A 25099-nucleotide genomic window follows, 5' to 3' on the forward strand; every position below is an offset into this window, starting at 1 on the left:
GCGTTTCCATACTCAAAGGGAGCTTGTAAGAAAAATGGGGACAGACTTTTCTGTCTGTTGCAATAGGACAAGGAGTAATGGTTTTAAAATAAAAGAGGATAGATTCAGATTAGATATTAGAAAGATTTTTTTTATGATGAGGGTGGCGATGCACTGGAACAGGTTGCCCAGAGAGGCGGTAGAAACCCCATCCCTGGAAACATTCAAAGTCAGGTTGGACAGGGCTGTGAGCAACCTGATCTAGTTGAAGTTGTCCCTGCTTATTACATGGGGATTGGTATAAATGACCTTTAAAGGCCTTTTCCAACCTAAATCATTCTATGATTTTGAAAATACCCACTTATGGTGATTATCACCATTTTAGCTGGTTTTTTGCTTGTAGCAGAATCCCACCAAGGAACAGTATGCTTCGTTTTGGTATTAGTGTTGGAATGGGAGTTGGCTGCCTTTTATCTGGTTTGTCTGATGTACAGATACTATATTATCCACAATATTGCAAGTGGATTCTGTTCACGACTGGGACTTGAATCCAGAGTTACTGCGCTGTCGTAGCTGCAAGGCCATACTTAATGCTTACTTCTGCTACTGCATATCTACGTAAGTGAGGGTATAGGAATCCTGACAAGAGTTAGAAGGCTCAGATTGTCTTTACAACTGCCTGAGAAGCAGTAAGATCTAGAGAGGATTACAATGTGCCAGTGAAACGTGTAAGGAGATAACTGTAACCAAGATCAAAGGGGTTCTTGCAAAGTTTTCCTGGGTCATGTGAATTATGGGGGTGGAAAAGGATACAAGCTGGCATTAGGAAAAGGAACCTTAATGGTGGTCAAGCCAGGTGAGTAGTAAATGGTGAAACATTGAGGAGGAAACTTGCACTGGAAGGCAGCGGCCCTAACTACACAGTACAGTGAACAAGAATTTTAGGTGATGTTGCAGATGGAAAAGCAGATTGTTCCTAGGACTGCCCTGCAAGGTGTAATACACAGTTGTAACCAGTGAATGAAAGAACATTCTGTTCCTGATAATTTTCTAGTAGAGTTCTTTGGTACTTTGATGGTGACTTAAATCAATGTGTTTTGTCAATGCTGCCTTAAGTTATTCCCTGCTCTGGAATGTCTGTTGACCTGGTTGTCATGCATTGCAATAACCTGTCTACATTTTTGTAGAGACTGACACCAGTGTGTCAGTCAGGGTTATACGAAACTCACATTTGGAACCGGGACGCAACTTCTTGTTACTCCAAGTACGTTTGAGCTTTCTGTTTGGTATTAAGACTAGGACTTGCAAATAATTTTTTCCTTGGGTAGATGGACTAGGGATTTTTGTGGAAGGATGTTTCAACTTCTTTTCAGCTTCCTTTAACAAAAACCAGTTGGAATAGAGATGCTGTCTTGTAATCCAAGTAGTGCTTGGCTATGGTGTGGCAGTGACGCATTGCAGGAAAGAACTGCTAGAAAAAATGGTAATGTTCACACAGGCTTAACAGTCATGGCATGGTGCAGTTACAGTCATGGCATGGTGCAGTCACACATAGAATGCTGCAAACAGTTCACACATGGTTGAATGCTACACAAACAGTTTAGCACTTTCATAGAGTTTCTGTCTTTTAAAGTTTTCGGACTTGATTTTTGCATGTTTAAATGCCATAGAGAGTGGATTTTTAAACTCAGCCTAAGAGCATATGTCATGATATTTTGGTTCATAAATCCAGAAATGAAGTCCCCTACTATATCTATAAAAACTGATGTTACAGGGTGAGCAGTCAGGAACTAGAAAAATTGTATTTGGAAGGGGAGCTACAATTGTGATGTATGGTAACTCCTTTCCTTTCCTCAGTTATATTTTAAAATACTTTAGAAACTTGAAAAGATGATATGAAATTTCAAATATCTTTGTGTGTCATCCTCTGGTAGACAGCTTTCTCACATATTTTGGATGAGGAGCCATTGGAATATGCAGCTGGTAGGCAGGAATTTATTGCAATGGCTTCTTGTTGAGCGGGAAGCCGAAAGATACAGTACATCTGTGTTTGGAAGAGGGACTAGATTTAACGTCAACCCAGGTGAATAAGATTTGGAGCAGGATGACCTATGAAGGTATGAGAGCAGGAAGAGTGTCCACTGGTTAGTCTTTCTGAATAGGTCTACCTTTAGGGAGAATGAACATAAACACTAGATGATGAGTGGAGGAGTTAAGGCTGAAAGAAAATGAACCCAGGATTATTTATCAGCAGAGTGCTTGTGAAGATGGAGCAAGGAGATTTGGAATAGTGGGAAATGAGACAGCATCATTGACACTTAGGTTCATGATGCTGGCATATCAACTTCTGAGTCTTGGTGGACAGTAGTAGTGTTTTGCCTTAAATTGAGGGGGGGGGGGGGAAATTCAGAGATACCTCTGGTTCATGGTTAAGTCTTAGTTTCACACTGCATTGTGAAGAAATTTTCCAGGTGGCTTAGACTAAAGTATTTGCATGATTCAGACTGAGGTGAGTGGGAATCTGGAGCTAGGAGAGTAATTTTTGGAAATGGCACAAATCCCAAATAAGTAATCTAATTAAATATACCCATTAAATAGACTGATCAGGAAAGAATATGATTTTGCTGTGAAACAGACATCTACATCTGAGGCAATTCCTCAACTGTAAGATCAAAAGTTCTTCTGCCTTTTTGCTATCAACATAAAAATTACCTTCCACTTTTTTTTTTTTAGACTAGGATTTTAGATTGATTCTTTTGAATGCTTTTTTTCTTACTCATTAAACAAATGTGGCTGGTGTGGGGTTTTTTTTGTTTGTTTGTTTGGTTTTTTGGCTGGTGCTACATGAATAGCTAATCTCTAATTCAGAAAGTTTCTTCTTTTTTAGTTCACATTGTTTGAATTGAGGGTTGGACTAAATGACTTTTAAAGTCCCTTCCAACTCAAACCATTCTAAGAGTTTATAAATTTTTTCCTAGAAACTAAAACTGTGGCATATAAAATTGAAAACTTGTTCTGGAAATGTAAAACCCACTCTGATTCTGGAAGAAAAAGCATGCAAAGGTATTTTGTGAAAGTGACAGAGGTTCTCAGGAGGTTCATGAGCAACCATTTCAAGTCTTTTTGTTTCCAGACAATGGTTAGATAAATGGATTAAGCCATCTCATTCACCTGTGAGCTTTAAAGGGTGGATTAGATAAGCAGAATTGTTCATTCTGATCCCCCAAAATCTTTCTTTAACATTGTTGACAGGAGCAGCAAAGGAAATCATAGTAAATCTTTCCTGCAGTTTAGGTGATGCATGAGTAAATCTCTACATGAACACAAATAAGGCATTGTTTCCCACTATGAAATGTAAGGAAACTTAATCTCAACTTTTCCTTAATGTGGACACATGCTATAAGCTCAGAATTTATCTTGTTTTGATACTAGAGAACTATTTAGTCCATTGAACACTTAATTTCTCCTTATATACTGGGTATTTTCCTCTACTAATTCAGCTTTAGTCTTGGTTCAGCTAGAAATCTTCCTCTTTAAAGGTTTGTGAGAAAGGCCTTGGATGGTTTTTGTGGTTTGACTTCCTCAAGTGTAATTACAGAGGCAACAACAAACATATTTTTGGGATGGAGACCAGAATGATGCTTGAACCCTGTAAGTGAAGCAATATACTCACATTTGCAAATATTGAATCTCTGTGCAGTCTTTGTACTTCAGATGACTTAGCTGATGCTGCACTAGGATCTGGCGTCTTTTATCTGAATGCCTCCAGACACAAGCACTGGAAGTCTTGAGAAAGGTTCAGATACCAAATGTGGACATCTAGCCTTGCGGCTGACATCCTATCATCCATGCAGGGCCAGCAGATTTCACAAAAGACCTCTGGTAGACCTTTTGGAACCTCCATTGGAGGACAGCTGGAAGACATCACTAAAGTGCTTGTTAAGTCATTAGAGTTGCTCCTTTATGGTCAGGATTAGCCTGTATGAGTATGTGAGGGGGCATATATTTCCTCTGAGTTGGGCCATAGCTCCAGATTTACTCTAGCCATGGAATACTGTGTCTCAGGTTGAGGAATGGTAAAAGGATCAAAGACCCCTATCACACCAATTCCAGTCTGACCAGAGATTCAGAGTTTGCTTTGGCAGGAATGGAGAATGAGAGAAATCTCTGTGTAATACAAGCTGTTAAACCACTTCAGGATTACTACTGCAGCTTGTTTGGAAAAAAAGCCGTATGTCTCAGTCTGATGTTGGAACAGACTTCTACTGCTGTCTCCCTGAAATCAGACTCTGGAATTGGCTTCCTCTGTAGACTGGTCAGGAATAGCATTTCAACAGCTCCTGTTCTTCATCTGGAAGATATCCTTCAGTAAAGATGAAATTAGGCAGGGTGGACAGCTAGGAGTATCATGATTTACTTCTCAGTCTTTCCTGCAAATACCTATCTTTTTTTTTTCTTTCTTTCCTGCAAATACATAGTCATAAATATCTATACAGTATCTCCAACACATCCGCCAACTCATTGAGACAGAATAATAGGAAACATAGGTCACAGTGCTGTGGTCGTAATAGCTGATATTTACCAAGACTATCTGCAGACTTTCAAAACAGTGTGCAAATATGCAAAGGAATTTACCAGAAAAAGACTCTAGTACCAGAACAAAGCCAGCAGCCACTCTGAGCAAGAATGAGAAATGAGTATTTTGCAAAACAGATGGTGCTGAAGCTGCCTGAAAAACACAGAACTTGTATTTTTATCTGCTCAAGATACAAGCACTGCACAGATTGAAAGGGAGAAAAACACCTTAATTTGGAGAAAGGTAGATAGGTAGCTTCTCAGAAAGCATCATACTCATTATGAGAGAGAAGCAGAACAGCTCTATCAGTTCCTCCTCTTCTGTTTCATATCCATGTACTCCACGACAACGATGTACCCTGGTTTATCTGTACTTTATACAGGGATCTACCATCAAGCTTTTAATCTGCTCCTATCTTCCTCTCTCTAACAGACGATCACTGAAATCTATTTCTAAAACAGTAACTGGGAGTATGGGACGTGAGGAGTGGGGTTGAGGGAGTCAGAACGTACATTAGGCCATATCCTGTGTAGTTTAGAAAAAGACAATCTCATCAGGTTTTTCAAAGCCAGGACAAAGCTGGGATAGGTGAACTGCAATTCAGAAGGGCCAGAGAATGAACCATTAGGCTTTGTGGATTAGTTTTTTTCTGAGATCATACTAATAAAGAAGTATGGCTATTTCTCTGAGGTGCTGACAACTGGCAACTGAGCAGATGAAAAGCACTTACCTCAGTAATAGAAATAGGATCTTCACTTGTATAAGATATTGAGACACTTTCTAAAAGCCAAGATTTAGTCCAAACTGTCTGCATGGGAAGAAATTCAAATTTCTTCTTCTGAGAGATATGCGGTCTTTAGTATTTCTAAAATATAATAATTTCTACAAAATAATAAAATACAATTTTAGTATTTCTACAAGACCCTATACAATACGCTACAATACACTACTTCTCAGTGCGGTGTGTGAACAGGGACAAAGCAAATATTAATCTAAACTCTCAATCCTACATGATAACACTTTGTTAGTTTATAAATGTGAACTGAAGCTCCGGTTCAAACCTGTGATTGTGAAGTCAAATGGAAAATGCAGCCAGAGGGGTGCTGAGAGCCCCAAATCTGCATCTTGACTACAGTATGTTTTTAATGATATTTCATCTGTTCGTTGTTAGAGCACTGCAATGCACATGCCATTTTACTATTACACATGAACAAAGATTTAGGAAAGCACCTTTTCAAAGAATAAGACTTCAAGAGCTGGACAAGATGAAATGTATGCTTAAAGTATAAGTTTACAAAGCTAAATGCGCATAAAAGAATTTAACCACAGGTAGCGTTTTGATATGTGTGGAAAATCCTAGTCTGACTTGCTAGCAGATTTGAAGCAAGAAAACAGAAATAGATGCCAGGTGTCATATCTGCAGCCTTTAGTTCCCCAAACACCTCTTTTACAAGGTAAAATCTAGTAAAAAAAAATCTTGCACCACTGTCAGATGGTGGAACATAATGAAACATTAATCTGTTTTGTCTTTCTTTCCCTAAATACAACCATGTGTTCTTTGCAGTGGCTTTCCTAGCTTTCTCCCATAGGAACAAAATTAGCTAAACTGCTGGTAAATGTGGACATCCTTAAGACTTAGTAGTTTATCCACAGTCCCGCAGGACAGGCAAAAGAAGTGGAAATTTGAATGTCAGTGGTGGATTTGACTACACATTTGCAGAAAAGGCAGAATGTCCCTGAGCTGCTCAGTTCTTTCCAGACACATTACATGTCATTGTAGCAGTGAAGCAAGAGTGCTCTCTGCCCATTACACACAAGTCCTGGATGCACCCCAGACAAGATCCAAAAGGAAGCCAAGGCTGCAGAGCAAAGTGGACTGAGCTGTTACAGAGAGGGATGACTAGGTTAGATATGGACATCTAGAGTGTGGGTGCCCACGTGAGTATCATTTGAGATGTTCTAGGGATCTTGCCTGATGACTTTCTCTGTCTCACAATATAAATCAACATAAGTCTCATGTAGCTCTTGCATCATCTGCTGTGGATGCCTTGGTTCTCTAAAGGTGTCCTAGTACAAGATCCCTATGACCAGGCAACTTCCCACCGGAATCATGCAAAAACCTCACATAAGTGTCTGTATATTAAATTGAAGTAACTATGACTGTGTACTCTCATCTAATGCCTCTTCTCCATTTTCAGATGTTACACCATCTCCTTCAGTATACAAGCTGATCTCTAAAGATGATGAGGATTTGGAAATGTGCCTTATCACAGATTACTCCCCTGGAAAGCTTAAAGGGACTGATAAGCAGACAAGTGCTGTTGTGGAGGTGACAACATCTGAGAGCAAACCAGAAGCGAGCTACCTGTCAACGTACTGGGCCAAGAAAGATAAAATGTGGTGTGGTGCAAATCATGAGGGCTTTGGAGAACTGGAGGCTGAGGATCCTGAAAGTGGTAATGGCATTGTTGGATGTGTGTACATGGCTAAAGTACTCTGGTGTCTGTGCTATTAGTATGAGCATGACTTGTTCACGTCTCCCAGTCCTGCAAGCAATGCTGAATTATGCTTCCACACTCCAGAGGAATCTTGCCTTGTTGCTCTCTTTTGCCTTCCTCCTTGATGGAAACAAGATTAAGGGTCAAGTAGACTGTCACAGCAGAGAGATCTTAAAATCACACTATGGGGATTAAAAAGCTTGAAATTCCTTTGTCTGATGAGACACCAAAGTTTAACTAGAACATATGTTATGCTTGTCCTGAAAACAGCAGAAATGGGTGTTTATGGGAGGGTTTACTGGCCAGAAACTCTAATCCAGCCCTTCTAAGTAGAGGTAGCTCTATGAACTTATGAAGAAGTACCTTTCTGTTATTAATTAAATTTATTGTTACTATCTGCAGGTGCCAGCACTGTCTGCGTTACAGGGATATCTCTACACTTCAGGACAGGTATGTACACAGCATTTTAGGAGTAAACTTGACCTGATTAGAGGAAATGTCTCCCCAGGTTTTTGCTAATGTTCCTTGTTTGCAGAATTCCTGTTGGAGCAAAAAAATCAGACTGGAAATTTCCAAAAGGGCCCAACAGGCTTTAAACATCAAGGCTGAAAGCCATTGGGTTAATGTAGTCTTCCGGATCTGAGCTGGTAGTTTTATGTGACCAGTGTAAGACAGTGCCTACCTGCTTATGCTAGGACCAGCCAAACAACTACACCCCATCACATAATGATTTAAGGTACTGATATGAGTCAGCCTTGCTGGATGTTTGTCTGCATTTCACACTTCAAAAGCATTGTTTTTATTTTTGGTTGTACAAGCACCTAATAAACAAGGTGGTTTCTCCAGTGTGTGCTCAGAAGCAGGGTTGCAGTAAAGATACTGTGCACCTCAGCAAGCTTTGCTGCAGCTCATGGCTGTGGGAGTATACTAGCCAGTGCTGGAGCCTAAGCAATTGCGGTTCCTGCTAGTTCAAAGGAGCTGAGCCTGCCTTTGCACTTGCCCTGTTTGCATAATAGCTGTACTTTTGCAAACATGCAGCCTTGCTGAGAAGGAAACAGCCAAATGTTCACAAAATACCACTTCAGAAAAATACTCATCAGTAATTTGGCTGATTTGATCAGTCATTTCAGACAATTTGTCAAAAAGAAACATAAAGTGACTTTTTGATGACATCTCCCTTCTTCCCCAACATAGATAAATGTATTTTCAAATGAAAATGGCTTTGCAATTTAAGATTAATAGAAAAACCAAATAGACTTCGTGTTCTTTGAATAAAATGTTGAATAACTTGTTTTCTCCTTGCCCATCTTAAAAAATTTTAGGGAGACGGAGGAGGGATGCCTCTAGCATCCTGGGTTCATAATACTCTGTAATTAGATCAGCTAGATGTTGGCAGACTTGCATATTGGATAATTAAGTGGCTATTGAATGAAAACCTGGCCCTTGAAACATGAGCTGGAAGAAATTAAAGTCTATCAGTCAGAGAGTCCTGCTCACTGTCTCATTAGCCTTCCCACTAGCTGACTCAATCATGCAAAATGGAACAGCTTCATTAAGAAGTGCTTTTAAATCTGTCTGGAAGTGAGGATATCTCAGTGAGGCTGTCCTGTGACTTTCATTCTTTATTACTTTTACAGATGAAAATCTGAACATGTTGTCCTTATCACATCTGAGCCTGAAAATAATTTTAATGAAAGTAATAATTTTTAATGTGCTGATGACGATGCTTATGCGGAAAAAAAAGTGAGTATGCACGGGGATGGTAAGACCTCTGACAGAAAACATCTCAATCAGTTCATTAGCTATGATGTTTCTTCTCTCTGTAGTAACTGTTTGTGCAGTCTATCCATATACCTTATGTCTACCAACAGTAAGATGCCTCTGCTCCTTTGGCCATATCACTGGTTTTGCACACCCCTCAAGTCTGTATACTTTTCCTTATCCACCTGCAAATTTAACTTTCTTCTTCTTTCTAGACATCTCTTTCATCTATTTCTACATCCACCTCTTCCCTTGTCTGCATTCATCCATCAGGTTCATCCCCTGACATCAGGGAGTTTGATGTTTATTGACTTTAAGACCTCAGACCTAATATATTAGTTTTAGTGCAGTGTCTCTTTCTCCTCTTTCTATTGTGTAGACACTTCAGGTCCACAACTGTGTAGCTGCGACTGTATCCCAAATAATGACTTTAAAATACTTTTATTTTTTTAACAGGAATGAAAGTAACCAGATGGTGCAGTCCTGAGGTACCAAAAATACCTGCTAAAAAATCCTTACCAGAGCATCGTATACAAGAGGGAACACAGGCATTCCTGTTGCAAGGGATATCACTTGCTTTTTCTGTGTATCTTGCCAGCCATTGTAGTCTAAATCACTTTATTTGCTTTGTTATAAAACTTCTCAAAAATAAGCTTTAAATGTTCAGCATTCTGCTCCCCTAGATGCCTGACTGGTTTAGCATGACAATACCTCTTTTTGCATGAAGCATAGTTTGCTGTAACTATAAATTGCCAAACATTATTACTTGCATTAAAATTACACATGATTTCTGCTCGGGACGGTGTTGTTTATTGAAAGCTGCAAGCTAAATATCACTTGAATGTGAATTTTTCAACTCTTGGTAGCTTGCATGTATGCAGGTATTAGTGTAGCCCCACAGACACCATTTCAGTTGCAAATGAAACACTCTGAAAAGCAAAGGGAGGCTTGAGGGGCTAGGAACCATGTCCTGCTATCTTTTGCTAGATCGGAGCAAGGTATCCTCCCGCAACCCCCACCCGGCAAGATATGCTACTAGGTCTCCAGAAGTCCTGAATTTCCTGAATTCAGTGAAATTCTCATTTCATTATCACCAAACAAAATAACGTTTTAAAGTATTTTTTAAAGTTTATCTGGCCTTAAGATTTTCTGAATTTAAACCAGCTTAAGATTTGGCTTTGGTTTAGTAAAAACGCAAACTACTTTTATTCTTTTTGTTTAACAACCTTAGATTTCCCAATTTCTTTTCATACTCATTGCATAAAACTATACTGAAATATCTACCTGTTCATGCGTACACATCTTGGAAATAGTGCATGCATATGAAATTTGTACATTGTTAATTCTTGAATTGTACTAGCAACCACACTGATGTCTTGGCATTTCTTTAGGCCTTTGGCTGTGATCAAACAATTCTTATAAAAAATAAGAAACTTATTTGTCTTTTCCATCTGTAGTTTGAGGAACTTGTTTTACCCTTCAGATGAGCTTTGGGAATGAGACTGGCTTTTGGGGTGAAGGAGGGAAGGGGCATCCAGACACTGCTCTTCAGCATGACTTGGACCCCAGCACTGGATCCACTGCCGGGACAGGGAATAGCTACAAAGTCCCTTTCCATGACATCCTTGCTGTGTCTGGGTGATAATAGCACGGCTGGCTTGGAGAGAGGTGAATGGAGCAGAGAACTTCTCCAAGAGTAGACTCTGTGCTATGTGAAGATAATGGTAAAATATGGCTTCCCCACAGTAGGAGAACTAGTAAGTGGTCCAGGTTCTTGAAGGCAGGTGTCTACTGCTATGGAGAACACAGGAGCTTGAAGCTCCCTGCCTGTATATGTCCCCCACTCCCAAGCACTGCTAGAGAACAAGGTACCTGCTTTGCATTAACGACACCAACTGACCGGATTGTGTCTCCAGGTTCTGTCTCACTGGCAAGACTGATAATCAAATTTTCTCCTTTTGGGACATCGATTGGCCATCGATTTCTCTGTCTTCTTCTGAAGCACCAGAGATTGCTCTGGAAAGAAACACATCCTCCCTGCAAAGCTTGAACCTTGCTTGTACCTCACACCAGTGCCCAAACTGAGTGGCAGGGAAAGCCTTACCAGACTGATGGGGGTGATTCCCCCTCATGGGATATTTCTCACCCTGCTAGATTCACAGCCGTTGCAAGGAACTCTGATTTTGGAAAGGCTTACGCTTCAGATACTTTTAGTCAAAAGCCCTGGTGCTTCATGGGGGAGAGGGTTTCTATCTGAAGACCATGCCAGCATCCCTGCCACAGGATCTGACTGAGCAGCAACACAAAAAAGTCTCCCTGGTCTCTGCTATGGTGCTGCCACCTGATCATTTAGCAGATGGTCTGTCACAGGGTGGCAAGTTACTGACCCCCTCCTGCCAAGGAACAACTTCAAACTGTCTGGGTCTATTACCCTGATTATTTGATAGTACAGATGTTCAGGGATTCATTCTCTTGCCTTTCCCTTGACACATCAATCTCTAATTTCTCTCTAGCTGTAGAAAGCCCACAGCCCTTTAAACGCTAAATTCCAGGCAGATTTTGAAGCTTACAGTTTCATTCATGATGAGGTCTACCAGTCACAAGACAGCTTGATGAAGCTGCCTAAACCATATTTGAATTACAAAACAAGTCATTGCATTTGACAGATTTCCAACTGATTAACCTCATTCCAGAAACCTTCAGAGATGTGGAAGAAAAGTTCCCACACTCATTTACCTTTAGCATCACTTTTTAAAATTAATATCCATGTTAAATTTTTTGTGTTGCATTTCAAACACATTCTCAGCCATATATATGGTCAAAGAGGAAGGACAGTGTGCTGCTTTTGTTTCCACATCTCAGTCTTTTCTCCTCCAGGTTGAACCACCTAAGTGATAAGATCTGCCAAGTGGCAAGATGAGTGTACAGGTAAAGACTTTTTACTAAAGTAACTCTTCGCATGTGATCGGCAAAACACTGAATTTGTAGGTCTAGTTCAAAGATACTTTCAGATATTAGGTTTTCAATCTCCCACCACTGCAATGTGCTCTCCCCCCTTGTCCCCCACCCCCCTGACCCAACTTTGTGCTTTCTTGTTTATTTCAAGAAAGAAAAACCACAGTGCAAAGCAAAGGCAGGAAATAACACAGTAGGACAGGACGTGGAAGGGGTCTCATGGCCCAGGTGGGGCAGGAAGGGGATGCACCACCAGTTCCATGACGCCACAGTCGAGATCTGGGTCACCTTTTGATTCTACTCTACGCCCTACCGCAGAAACCACTTCCTCTGGAAAGTGGAGCACAAACAAGGGGTGGGGGGAGCAGGGCTGGTGTGACATGTGGCACGGAGGAGGAAAAGCATGTGGAAAAGAACAGCAGCCGTTAGACCACAAGCCACAGTCAAATGAGATTAAGGTACCCTCCCTTTCTGTCCCCTCACCGCAGCCTACGCTTTGGTCTGGGAGGAGTTGTTTTGGGTACAGCAGAAAAGATTGAGCTATGTATAGCATAGGCAGAAGAAAGAAGGAGAGAAAATACATTATAAAGTGTGGTGGGGAGAGACCTTAGAAGTGTGTATGATTTCTGAATTTGCTGATAGGCTTCTGCACCCTGTGATACAGGCTGTTAATCTGTGCAGGAAAAATCTTTTCGCTTCTCCTTACCCAAAACAGAAAGGAGGAAGGTGGAGCAGGTCAGAGAGTCCTCTCACATTTACAGGAAAAGAGATGTTGCCATAGTCCATCTCTATCACCCTTTCCCCTATGACAGCTCCTGCCCCTGATACCCACCCACCTGTGAGTGAGAGATGAATTTGCATCTTTTCTGAGGGTTTTATTGAAGGAAGAACCCTCCTTGACATTTTTCATCTCTCAAACATAGCTCTGTACATGAAACAGCCGCTCTTCTTGCCCTCTTCCATAGTGTGAGTAGGGACCCAAGCACGGTTGTTATAAGCAAGGCACAGCGTTTGAAGGTATCTATAGAACTGTTGAAGCTTATTCAGATATGGGAGTAGCTCTAATAGGACCTGAACTCTAGTGCTGAGTTTATGGCAACTAAAGGCTTTGCAAGCTGGTAAAAAACAGGTGGGGTGGGGACAGCCCCCCCCCCCCCCCCCCCCCCAAACCCCACGTTTGTTCCTTTTCTGCAGACTCCCGTGCAGTTCTTAGACGTGGCCACAGGAGGGTCCCAGCCTGGAGCTCTCTCTAAAGCCAAACCGTGGGGAGACCGAGTCGCACAAACCTGCAGGGAGGCACTCGCAGCTTGCAACAGCAGCAAAGGGGACAGCCTGAGCTGCTCCTCTTCCTGCAAACATACTGGGTGCCTGCCATGGGTCTGCCTCGGAGAGGGCCCTTCTTATGGGAAAGAAGGTCTCGGTGGGTCATTTACAATCTCTACATGCTGTCGAGTCCCCTGCCTGCTCCCCAGCGGTACAACGCTGGTACCATTATAAACAAACCCAGCTTAATGTCTGGGGCTGGAGGAAGGTGACGAGGTCAGAGCTGACCTTAATTCTGTTCCTACCACAGACCCAGACAGCATCCTTTAAGACAGTAAAGACCCTGCTCCCTCATACCTCGCTCTTCAGAGCCTGTATTAGGCTAAGAGACTTAGGAGTCCCAGGTTTCACACTTTAAACCAGGGGTCCTCAAACTTTTTAACCAGGGGGCCGGCATCTGTGGCTGCTTGGTCTCCCCCCCCAACCCCCGGCGGGGGGGTCTGTAAATACCGGGGGCCGGATTGAGGACCCTGGGGGGCCATATCCGGCCTGTGGGCCGTAGTTTGAGGACCCCTGATTTAAAGGGTTTATTGTCGGCGGCACAGCTGAAAATGCTAAAAGGAAAATGGTGTAAACAGAAGCCATATCCAATGCTGGGAGGGTGAAGCTATCAGACCCCATGTTTTACCTCCTGAGTGCCAGCAGACAAGCATTTCTTTGTCACATAGCCTTAATGCACAATTTACCTATCCAGTGTTTCAGCTGCAGGGCAAACCAAACAAGCCCGAGGCAGGATCAGCGTCAAGGATGGAGCCTCTTGCACGAAGGTAACCCCAGTAAATTCTACAGCCAAAGGTGTGGAGGGGCTAGCTGGGGTTAGTATCTTGTTCTGTGCCCATAAGCTGATCCTCACAGGGCTCTCATTTTCCATCAGGACAAAGAAGCACTTGACCTAAACGCAGGAGCTAGCCTGGGCTCAGGCAACAGTCAAGAGCCAAAGCCATTGTGTTTAAGCATTTCACAGTGCTTTAAGAGGGGGAAGGATTTTCAACGAAGTTAAGTCTGAAGGGTGAGCTTCTCCATGGACCCAGAACAGCTCAGGTGCAGCCCTGTTTGAGGCACTGATACAGCTTGGCAGCCCCTTCCAACATCCTCAGGTTTATCAGCACACCGAACTGAACACTGTGGTAGGGTGGCTGTATCACTACCAGACCTTAATCAGCTAGTAAGTCCAGCTGGGACATCCAGCTGTGCCCCACATACCAGTGAGATACATGGGAAGGCCTGCGGGAAGACAGGTGTACCTGGGGATGTGCTGAAGGACACCCTCCACTTCCTCCCATTCATGACTGCTAACCACAGCCTAACCCAAATCTTCCACAGCCTCGAAGCTGAAACAGGGAGATGAAAAGGGTAGGGAACAAATGAGTTGCCACGATGACTGACTGACTTCCTGTTTTCCTCCAAAACTCGGGCACAGAAAAAAGTCTGCTGGGTAGAAAGGGTGGGAGGTGGGTAAAAACAGGGAGTCATGCCTGAGGTAACTTGGGTGTCAGAAGAACCTTTGTATTTGACACCAATAGGAAAAAGACTGCAGTACTATAAAGGGTTTTTATTGATGGAAAGGATTACAGTAACTGTAATGAGGCAGCAGACCCCTCCATAGGGTAGTCTGTGGGGAAAATCTTGAGCCCTGTGTCTCCTCCCTCCACCAAGGAAGCAGTTAAATGTCTGCTGTGGAATAGCACTGCCCAATGCCAGGCTTTGGCATCAGAGCTCAAGAGCAATTCAAGACCTGGAAAGAGAGAAAGGCAACATGAGCAACATTTCTGCAAAGGAAGAGGACATACCCCACAAGCTCCAATGATCTTGTGGCCCCTGGCAACAGTGACAGGGCATGTCCTCCACTTCCCAGCACCAAACTCTCCCTGTCCTAAACTCCCTGTTTTACGTGCTGAGAAACTCATACTCAGACACGAGCCATACCACGGCCTCCAAACAGGACAACCCTCACAGAGCTCAGGAGTTCCAGCTCCCAAAGTCCCTTGTGCAAAGAATGGCATATTTCTCTCATAAGAGAGACATGTGGGTAGGTTTCTGTAATGCTCCTGGTTAAACTGCCTTTTAAATGATAAAAGCCAAAAAATACACGCACAGAACCAGAAAGCTGTAAATCCTAATCCTGTATCAACCTAGAGGACCACAGCTTAACAGTGCTTGGCCAAGACAAAGCTGGGAGCTAGGACTCCTGGATTCATTATCTTTCTAGTTTATAAAAGTATCAAAGTTGCATGAGCTGTGGTTGACCCTTTTGCGACCCCACTGATCAGTACCTCACAGTCTCTTCTAGAGCTCAGCCAACAAAATTGATGACGACAAGATGGAGGATGGTGTTTGCAAAGAGGAAATCAGCAAACGCCCGCTCTGGTGAAATGCCTTGGAACTCGCCTTTGTTCTGGGGATTGATCTGGATCCGGAGGCAAACTGCAAGGCAGAGAAAGAAAGTGAGATTAGCAATCACACAAGGAAGCCATGATGGGAAGCACAGTTTTCCTGGGGCAGTCCATCCCAGTCTGGGTCACTGTTCCACCAGGGTACCACAGGAGAAGGTAACTCCTATCTTTATTATAACATGAGCGGAACACTGGCATAGCACTACACTATTAGGGGTGGCCAAGTCCTGAGGTGAACAGGCTTATAACAGGATGGGACTTGCATAGGAATGTGGGTATTTCTATGTCCTCCATTGGGTGTGCTGGGGAGGACTGTACAGGAACAAGGTGGTTTTGGAGGGTACTACAGAAGAGCAACACCCTGAAGTAATCATTACTATGATTGGGGTTTCACCATGGGATGGTTGCTAAAGGACAGCAATGCGAGACAGTAAAAGTGAAGGCTCCTTGATTGTCAGGGAGAAGCAAGGACACCCTGGAGCTGATAAGGAGCCAGGCTCTGTGGCACACGCCGGTAGGACCACCACAGGCTCGAAGCTGCTGTGGAGCAGGCTGGCCGAGGAGCCTGGGAGTTCTGGGAGCAGACCTGGGTGTTACAGGGGAAGGGAGGGGGTGCTGGGGATTGCTATGGGGACTCCCTGCCTGCCAGGGTACGTTTGAGGGCTGCAGTGGGTGGCTCTCTTGGGCTGCTGGGGAATGCCTGTGGCTCCTAAGAGAATCCTGCGGTTACTACAAGAGATCTCGGCATTTCTAAAGCAACTCTCTGATGTCCAGGGGCCTCTGGATGTTGCTGGGGGTTCCGCGATCGTTGTGGGAGGCTCAGGTTTTGTTATGGAGAGTGCGCGGTTGTGAACAGGATTCCAGGGAAAACCGCGCGGGGGCTGAGCAGGCGTGGCGGGGAACTGACCGCCGAGGATGAAGCTGCCGACCGCGGAGATGAAGCCGCTGAGGAAGGAGTTGAAGGGGAAGGTGCCGACGCCGAGGCAGTAGCCGAACTGGAGCGCCCCGGTGAGCAGCACGTAGAGAAGGTAGGCGTCCAGCACCTTGAGCCGGCTCGGCGTGCCGCTGCCGTACTCCACCAGGAAGCGCCGCACCACCGAGCCCACCGAGCCCGCGGAACCCGCGCCCGACCCCGCCGCGCCCGACATGGTCCCTCCGCCCCGGCTGAGGTGGCCGGACGCAGCCCCAGGAAGCGCTTCCGGGGCGCTGCGGGCGGCGCAGGCCCAGCCCGCCGCCGGGGCAGGAGCCCAGCACGCCGGCGCGGCTCTTCCCCCCGACGGGGCGGAGCAGGGGGCGCTGCCGGCGGCGCTGCGCCTGCGTACGTGTCGGGCAGCGAGCGGCGGGCCGCCGCGTCCCGTGGCGCATGCGCCGAAGGCTTACTGGGGCGGCGTCCCCGGGCTTGTCCGAGAGCCGTCGGGGGGTTCGAGGAGCGGCTGCCCGGGCCCGTGGTCGGCCCTCGGTAGCGCTGGCATCTGCCCTGCAGAGGCTTGGGGGTCTCTGGTTGCAGGACGCCCTGTCGCAGTACGGGGGGGCGCTGCGGGGGGCTGCGGCCCCGGCCGGCTCTGCCCGCGGGCACTTTCGCCGCCCCGGTGGGCGGGACTGGGGCCGGTCCCCCCGCAGAGCCGGGGCAGCTTTGCCCGCGGGGGCCAGGCGCGGCCCGTGCCGGCCTGTCACACCCGAGTGCGGGGCCGGCCTGGCCGAAGAGGGTCCGTCCCGGGTAACCGCGGCCGCTGGCAGCGGGGGATCCTGCTGGGGGCGCCCTGGCCTGAGGCGGCTCCGCTGCGCGGGAGGGGGGAGCTCGGGGCGTGCGTGCACGTGTGCGCCTGCTGACTGCCTGAGGAAAGGCCGTCGAATTTCTCCGAGGAGGGCGGTGGAAGCTTGAATTTTGTGGCCCCCTTCTCAGAGCTGGGAAAAGGCAGACTGTTGCTTTCCCTGGTTTTGATTAAAAACTCACGACGGTGAGCCCGACTTGAGAGCACAATGACTCTGCTGTTTTTAGGTTTTCTGGGGGCGGGAAGACTTTTCAAGACACCAGAAGCAGAGCTTTTCTACCCAACTTCTGTTTAAGTAGTTCTAGCTTTTCTGCCTCTCCCACAGCAGGGACGGTCTCTATTTGGACAGCTGATACTCCTGAACATGCTTTGAAATGAATGTGGGGCATTTTTCTATCCCCTGCCCTCTGACAGAAGTGGTGTTTGTGTGCTGCTTGAACTACATCATGTCATCAGTCCTGTAGCCTGAATCTTTGGAGACCTTGTCCTTCCTAACTTGTGTACTTGCTCCCTGTGGATGTCCTCTTACCTGTGCTTGGGACAGGGATAGATGTACCCACAAGAAATAACACTTGTGTTTATGTGGTAGGGAATGCACCCATCGGGGGGCTGGGCAGGTGAAGTATGGACACGTTCCCTTCTTTGGCTTCAACTTCTGCAGCATGTTTCCCCTTCGAAAGCCAAGTCTGTAAATGGTAGGGCTGAGCTGGGATGTTTGCAGATGCCCCATCCTCTGATCATGCCTCCAGTGCCTTGTGAAGGAGCCTCATCCTGTAGGAGACACCTACATTTCTGAGCTTATTTGTGGCTAGGAGATGGGATTAACAACATATTTTTGCTAGGACACAGTCTGGGAGGTTACCTGTGTTCCTTCTATAGCCTCTGGTATCCTGATGTGTTTCACTGGTTGTGGAGGAAACTGGGACCTGAGTATGCATATTCCCCCAGGGTGTCTATGCAGTGCCTGTAAGAGGACTGGGACCTTTTTCCCTTGGTCCTTGCCTATTTTTTGGGTATTTCTGGGAATAATCATTTGCCTGTGTCCAGCACAGGAGCAAAGGCATGTATGGGAATGGGTTCCACAGCCATGTCCCTTGCTTCTTCCCCCAAATGCTAGCAACTGCTGCTCTTGTGGGGGTCCTCTGCATATTCACATCTACAATCATCAGGAACTGTAGGGTTTCCTCTTCACCACACCAAACCCAGACAACTCTAGGACACCATGTCCTGGGTGAAGACGGTGGCTGCAGTCTTGAGGCACTCCAACAGTTTTGGTGGTGCTCAGGATTGCTGGGACCTATGGGAACATGCCATGCTGATGACCGAAGAAAGACAGGCTGGAAGTAATCTCCTTTCACTGGAGAACACCTGCATTTGATGTTGTCTCCATGGCCCTGAAGAACAATGTTTGTTTTGTCAATGGGATAACAATTGCTAGGCCAGAGCCAGGCTACACACAAAATACTGGTGAGCTATGGAATGGAGAGGTGAATTATAAAATGGTGGGTCTCCAAGTTCAAAAGGTGGTGATCAATACTGCAGAGTTTAACTGGCAGACAGTTACTAGTGAAATACTTTTGGGATCAACAGTATCTTTTTTAACATCTATACATGTATCTGGGTTACTCTGGCTTCTTTCATGGCATTGGGTGCCTCTTGACAGGCAACTTGATCAAGTGAAACTTCACTAAGTCTTCTTAGATGTACTGTGCAGATACACAGGTGAGCTGAATCCCACTGTTTCTTCTCTTTCACTCTGTACCGTGAGACATACAGATACGCATAAATACATTCACACATAGGCAGGCAGTCACATGAGGCAAATCCCACCTCGTGTGTCTTCAGACTGGAAGTCCTGCAAGGATCCTAGTGTGACAGATTTTTCCAAATTAAAACAAACAAACAAAAACAAAACAAGCAAACCCCAACAAAGGGATTTAAAATAATAGACTAAATTAGGTTGAAAGAGGTATCTGGAAGTCATCTGATCCAACTTCCTGCTCATAACAGGGTCCACTGTAAAGTTAGATACAACTTCAAAGTGAAATTAAGTTGCTTGGGGTCATGTCCGGATGAGTTTTCAATATCTCTGGAGGCAGAGATTCCTCAACCACTCTGGAAAATCTTGCAATGTTTGGGAAACCTCATTTCTCATAAGATTTTGGCTCCCTATCCCCACCCCTACCCCCCACCTCCAATGCCTAATAATAGTTTTCCTTTTTTACTTTCTCAAAGGAAATGAAAGTCTGTCTGAAATGACTGCATATTGGTTGGGAGTTTTGCCTGGGCCTCTGTTCCTCTCACCTAACTATGAGGCAGGATTCATAGAGCCTGTCTGGGACATCTGACCAAAGCCTAGGTGAAACACACTTTTTAATGGTGTACTTGCAGATGAATTCAGCTGTGAATAGCAGCACAGAAGTGTCTCCCTTAAACATACATGCCTCTGGATAAATGAGATCCACTCAAGAAACCCAGACTGGAAGATCCATGGCTTCAGAGGAAGCGATCTTGATTTCACTAAACACAGAACCATTGCTCCTAACTAGTCTCGAGACCATAACAGCAAGAATAACACAGAGAAATAAGATTAAGTTGAGATGTAAAGGGAGGAGTTTAAGCCAATCATCAGCAGTCTTGTGGCATTGTCTAGAATATAGCTCCCTCTTTGTGAAGATATTTCCCACAACTGAATTTTGGTACTGGGAGGAGTCATGTTGGATGTACTCCATGTAACGTATAGGCTGTCACCCAAGAGGTTTACCAAGCAAGCAGGAACTGAGGGCTCAGTTTCTCATCTGCATTGGCAAATAAATATTTTTTTCCTGATAACTGTTTGCTGTAGCAATTCATATGAACATATCCTACAGTGTGGACTCACACTGACAGTGTAGTTGCCTTGAATTGTGGCTGTAGGTAAAAAACAAAATTGAAGGAGGTGTTTTTCTTTTCTGGTGTGTGTCACAGAAGTACAAGCTCCTTTTGTTCTTGGCCCAACGAAACCAGTGAACATGCAGTAGAGCACAAAATCAGTGAACACGTAGTGCTATGCAGCTCATTTGGAAAACAACAGAGATGATGTTTAGCATGTTAAGTTATCACATGCAAAAATGTTTGCAAAATGTTTCTATCTCATTGTGGCAAGCCACATCACTCTGCCAGTCTGTGTGTGTAATGACAGCTCTTTGCCAAGAAAACATCTTTTTCATGGTGCTTTGGCACTCCACACCACAGAAGTGGCAAACATGCTAGAGCCAGGGTCCTTGAAGGAGTAACTTCTGCATATCCGCTGCCCACAATCAAGGTCCCTGAATTCCAGCTGGAATTCCAATGAGTGTCAGCATTTGAAAGGCATTATTCTGGGTTTAAGGAAATAGCATTTTCCACACAGTGCTATTGGTGGGTTAGCAGTTTGGTAGTACATAGCCACACAGAATCATTGAGGTTTGAAGAGACCTCTTGCTGTCATCTAGTCCCACCTCTGTTGCTCAAACAAGGTATTGTGGGTGAACCCTGACAGGCAGCTAAGCACCACACAGCTGCTCACTGACTTCCCCCTGAGTGGGATGGGGGAGAGAACCGGAAAGGTAAAAGTGCAAAAGACTATGGGTTGAGATAAAGGCAGTTTAATAGGTAAAGAAAAAGCTGCACATGCAAGCAAAGCAAAATAAGGAATTCTTTCACTGCTTCCCATTGGCAGGCAGCTGTTTAGACCTTTCCAGGAAAGCAGGCCTTCATTACGCGTAATGGTTACTTGGGAAGACAAACAGCATAACTCCAAACATCCTCCCCTCCCTCCTTCTTTCCCTCAACTTTTATTGCTGAGCGTGACACCATATGGTATGGAATATCACTTTGGTCAGTTGGGGTCAGCTGTCTTGGCTGTGTCCCCTTCTAGCTCCTTGTGCACCCCCAGCCTGCTCACTAGCAGGGCAGTGTGAGAAGCAGAAAAGGCCTTGATGCTTTGTAAGCACTGTTCAGCAACAGCTCAAACATCCATGTGTTATCAACACTGTTTTGGTCACAAAAGGCAGCACCGTATGAACTGCTATGAAAAAAATAACTCCATCCCCGCCAGATCGACTACAGTCTCCTTATTCCATACCATTTACATCATACTCAGGACCCACGTCATCCAATACACCCTCATTAATCACCCACCCCTTTTCTGTCTTTAGATTTACACATAGATATCATTCCCTTAGTCTTTGGGCCACTCCTGTAAAAATACCCATAACATGTCCGTAAATTGGCCACTGAGTTCATTTAAGTTCACGACTTGGGTTCTGTCTGTTACAACAGTCACTCAGGTCAGGAGAGGTGTTGTGTTGTGTGGAGTTATTAGGCACCCAAGGCATGACTCAGGCTGGGTCACTGCTGCACTTGCACTGCTTCTTGTGAGGCTCGTTGTCTGTTGGTTTGGCTGGTTCCTGCTACAGTACTTCCTGTAACATGCAACTCAAATAATGGGTTACAATTTAAACATATATCTATTGCAATCTCCATTCCTGCTCCCTTTAAACCAGGCCACAGGGCTTAACATTGCAATGAGCTCCTCCCCTTGCCCCTGCTCTGGTGTGAGCTTTTCCATTAAACGTAATCCCTTAGGGGTGTACCTTCTCCAGCTTGGCCTTTTACCATGGGCCACAGTCTCTTCAGGGACATACCCGCTGCTGCAGCTTGGACTTACCCACAGCCACAGGTGCTCTGAGATGTACTTGCTCTGGCATGGACTTATCCATGGCCACAGATGCTTTAATTTGTACTTGCTCCAGTGCGGACTTAGCCGCAGGTCACAGTCCCTTTGACTTGAGTTCATACTGGAGTTCCAGCCTGTCCAGTACAGCAACACAGGAATAGCAGTGATACCCTGGCCACCTGCCATCCCAGGTTCATCGCCATTGCTGTTAGCAAAATGTTCCCAGGCACAGAGGAGTAAGATGATAATTAGTACAGCAAACAGCAAAAGAATCCACTAACAAGCACTAGATTAACGTACATTAAGGTAAGCAAGACCTGTGACAAGCGCAGGAGCCTGCCAATTCATAGTTGAACAGCTGGAACAGGTATAAATTTGGTCTAAGACACTCCAATCAAATCCAATGTTATCTTGAACCCTTTGAGCTCAATGGTGGGCACCAGGAAGGATTGTCGTGGGTGAACACTGACAGGCAGCTAAGCACCACACAGCTCTCACTCACTGCCCCCCAGTGGAATGGGGGAGAGAATTGGAAGCATAACTGCAAAAACTCACGGGTTGACATAAAGACAGTTTAGTAGGTAAAACAAAAGCTGAGCACGCACGCTAAGCAAAATAAGGAATTCTTGACACTGTGCAAGCACTGTTCAGTTGGAGTTTCTTTGTGAACACTGATGCCTCCATCTCAGCCAATTTTAAAGGGAGCCTCTTCAGAAGAAACTCAGGCCATCTTATTGTCACAAATATGTTTAAAATGTGCCAAATGATTCACTCCCTAAGAGCAGCTTTTTCGTTCTTTTGACTATAGAGGAACTTCCAGAAGTAGCTGAGAATGGAGAAAATGGAGAAATCTACGTTACAGTTGTACAGAGCACAGTATGAAGACTAAGATCAAATGGCCAAAATTAAAAATGCAGTGGGGTGAAGTTTACCGGCGATTCATGAATTTGTTATCTGGTACTGAAAGACACCCCCCCCCCCCTCACATTCAGAACTCCTTTTTGTGAGAGGAAGACACAAGCCGTTTTATCTCATCCATAATCTTCCCGCTATTGTTGTATACATTCAACCTTGCTTTCTCAAGGAGGTCTTTGATGTCTTCCTTGGAGAAGAACATGGAAAAAGTGTGAAACCTCTTTCTGTATTCTTCTATTTTATCTAGAAAAAAGACAATATATGTAAGTAAATGCCAAACAGAATACTACAACATCATTCAAGAAGAGCATGGACTTAAGGAAAACATTAATCCCTGAAGATCTGCAAGTTTCACATGCAAGTTCTTTATCACATTAAGATCCTGCTGCATTCAGTGAAGAGAGAGGAGATCAATCAGAGTCTGGGGGTGGCTCTTTCATCACCTGCTTTATCAGCTGTCTCAGAGAGGAGGATAGGTCTCTCTCTGGACCTGCCTGTTCCTCACCAGTAACTATCAAGAGAAGCAGTGGTAAATATCCCAGACTTGGGTACTCTGGCTTCCAAATGTAATGCCTCCCCAGCTCCTCTTTAGGAGAAGGACCACAATTTAATTACACTGATTCACAGAACAAGAGTGTAAAATCCTTATAGCTCAGGACATACATCTGAGAGGGTATGTTAATGCTTGTGCAAAGCTTCTACTCATTGCACATAGAGGCTGCCCTGTTCCTTTTCTTCTGTGTCCATTTGTGGCAGCAGCACTGAGTAAAGAAGGACTCCGGAATGCATGACACTGGAAGTTGAGAATATGAAATGCAAATATACAAAGTTGCATAGAGTATGTGTTACCAGAACAATTCACGCTGTTGAAGAGTGGAAAGTGCATGACTGTAGGGCATGACTTGTCTCCTCGGAAGATATAGCAGTCAGAAGGGAGGCTCTCATCCATTTCCTGATTCTCTATCTTGGGAAATGGGATACTGTTTTTCTGGCAATATGTAGCTGTTTTCTTGATAGTCTGAGACACAGAGAAAGATGTCGAAATTAAAGGGAATTGGCATCTATAAAACAAATCTGAAAACCTAACCAAGTTCATAGACTTTCTGAACAAATTTTACTTTCCAAAGCAATCCTTCCTGTTGCTCTACCACGCTAACAAAATTCAACACTCTACCACTCCAACAAAATAAAAAAACTTGCTCTGTGTCACTTAGGTGGATCTGACCATCAAAGGGAGACAATAACTCACTTGATTCAAGGCACTCATTAACTTTAATGTTGGCTTGGTTTTGCATGAAAATATTGACTGGGTTAAGCATTGTGTTGGGAGCTTCAACAAAGTGAGATTTTCTGTGGTGTCCCTGAGAAATATTGCCCCCAACTGTTCAGGAGCTGAGAAGAAACAGCCTTTGGGTCTTTTTCACTCTCCTCTGAATGGGTTTGCAATGTTCTGTTCTAGATGGCACAAGGGTTGTGAACAGCAGCCACTTTATGTAAGCTTCCAAGGGTGAATGACATCTTACACAATTCATTCCAACAACACCTCCACAAAGAATGCACTTCACAACCAAAGATGGGGCCTTAGGCACTAAGAACACTACTGGCTTCTCCCATAGACAGGCACTTACTGACACTTTGGTATTTCTGTCACCCCAAAAATCTGCCTCAGGGCTTAGATTCTACAGTTTTATCCCTTTTCCTTATTCACCATTGGGAAAAGGTTGAGTTGTATCTAAAGACATGATGACTCTTGTAGCCACAAAAGATACTGAAGACTTCTCCCAACATCTTCTTGGAATGATAATAATATTCCTGAAATAGTAATAACATTTTGAAAGCTTAGCAAGTTCTTTTTTAACTCAAGCTTTCAAAATTCATCCCCTAGACATAGATCATAGAATCACACAATCATAGAATCACACAATCATAGAATCATTTAGGTTGGAAAAGACCTTTAAGATCATCAGGCCCAACCATTAACCCAGGACTGCCAAGTCCACCACTAAAACATGTCCCTAAGCACTGCATGTATGCATTTTTAAACACTTCCAGGGATGATGGTTCCACCATCTCCTTGGGCAGCCTGTTCCAATGCTTGATCATCCTTTCAGTAAAGAAATTTTTTTTCTAATATCCATTCTAAACCTCCACTTTCAAAACCTGAGGCCATTTCCTTTTGTCCTATTGCTTGTTATCTGGGAGAAGAGACCTACCGCTCCCCCCCCCCC

The 25099-nt window shown here is 44.6% G+C and overlaps 2 protein-coding genes and 1 gene segment (V, D, J or C); 1 reads left to right on the plus strand and 2 right to left on the minus strand.

The window, feature by feature from the left end:
• LOC119146756 overlaps positions 1 to 9614 on the plus strand; it is a 33702-nt gene extending 24088 nt beyond the window's left edge. Inside the window, 4 exon segments of the C gene segment in view lie at positions 6754 to 7011; positions 7456 to 7503; positions 8691 to 8796; positions 9271 to 9614. Of these exon segments, the coding sequence occupies positions 6813 to 7011; positions 7456 to 7503; positions 8691 to 8796; positions 9271 to 9301 (384 nt within the window).
• Positions 9615 to 14628: 5014 nt separating this feature from the next.
• On the minus strand, positions 14629 to 16687 carry DAD1 (defender against cell death 1). The gene is made up of 3 exons (XM_037386956.1): positions 16393 to 16687; positions 15366 to 15516; positions 14629 to 14827 (listed from the first exon to the last, which is right to left on the minus strand). Exons 1-2 carry the CDS (start codon positions 16631 to 16633, stop codon positions 15386 to 15388), a joined length of 372 nt encoding a protein of 123 aa, XP_037242853.1. The 5' UTR covers positions 16634 to 16687; the 3' UTR covers positions 14629 to 14827; positions 15366 to 15385.
• Positions 16688 to 21231: 4544 nt separating this feature from the next.
• Positions 21232 to 25099, minus strand: part of PLA2G4C (phospholipase A2 group IVC) — a 30883-nt gene continuing 27015 nt past the window's right edge. The window contains exons 16-17 of the mRNA XM_037386647.1: positions 23721 to 23889; positions 21232 to 23114 (exon numbers count right to left, since the gene is read on the minus strand). Coding sequence (XP_037242544.1) covers positions 22945 to 23114; positions 23721 to 23889 — 339 coding nt within the window. The 3' untranslated portion in view covers positions 21232 to 22944. The remainder of the gene's footprint in view (positions 23115 to 23720; positions 23890 to 25099) is intronic.

Source organism: Falco rusticolus, chromosome 4 (genome assembly GCF_015220075.1).
Source record: "Falco rusticolus isolate bFalRus1 chromosome 4, bFalRus1.pri, whole genome shotgun sequence".
NCBI lineage: Eukaryota > Metazoa > Chordata > Aves > Falconiformes > Falconidae > Falco > Falco rusticolus.

Coding starts and splice junctions, on each gene's coding strand:
- DAD1 (XM_037386956.1), bottom strand. CDS start 16,633: ATGTCGGGCGCGGCGGGGTCGGGCGCGGGTTCCGCGGGCTCGGTGGGC. Junction 15,517..16,392: donor CGGCAGCTTCATCCTCGGCG/GTCAGTTCCCCG, acceptor TCTGCCTTGCAG/TTTGCCTCCGGATCCAGATC.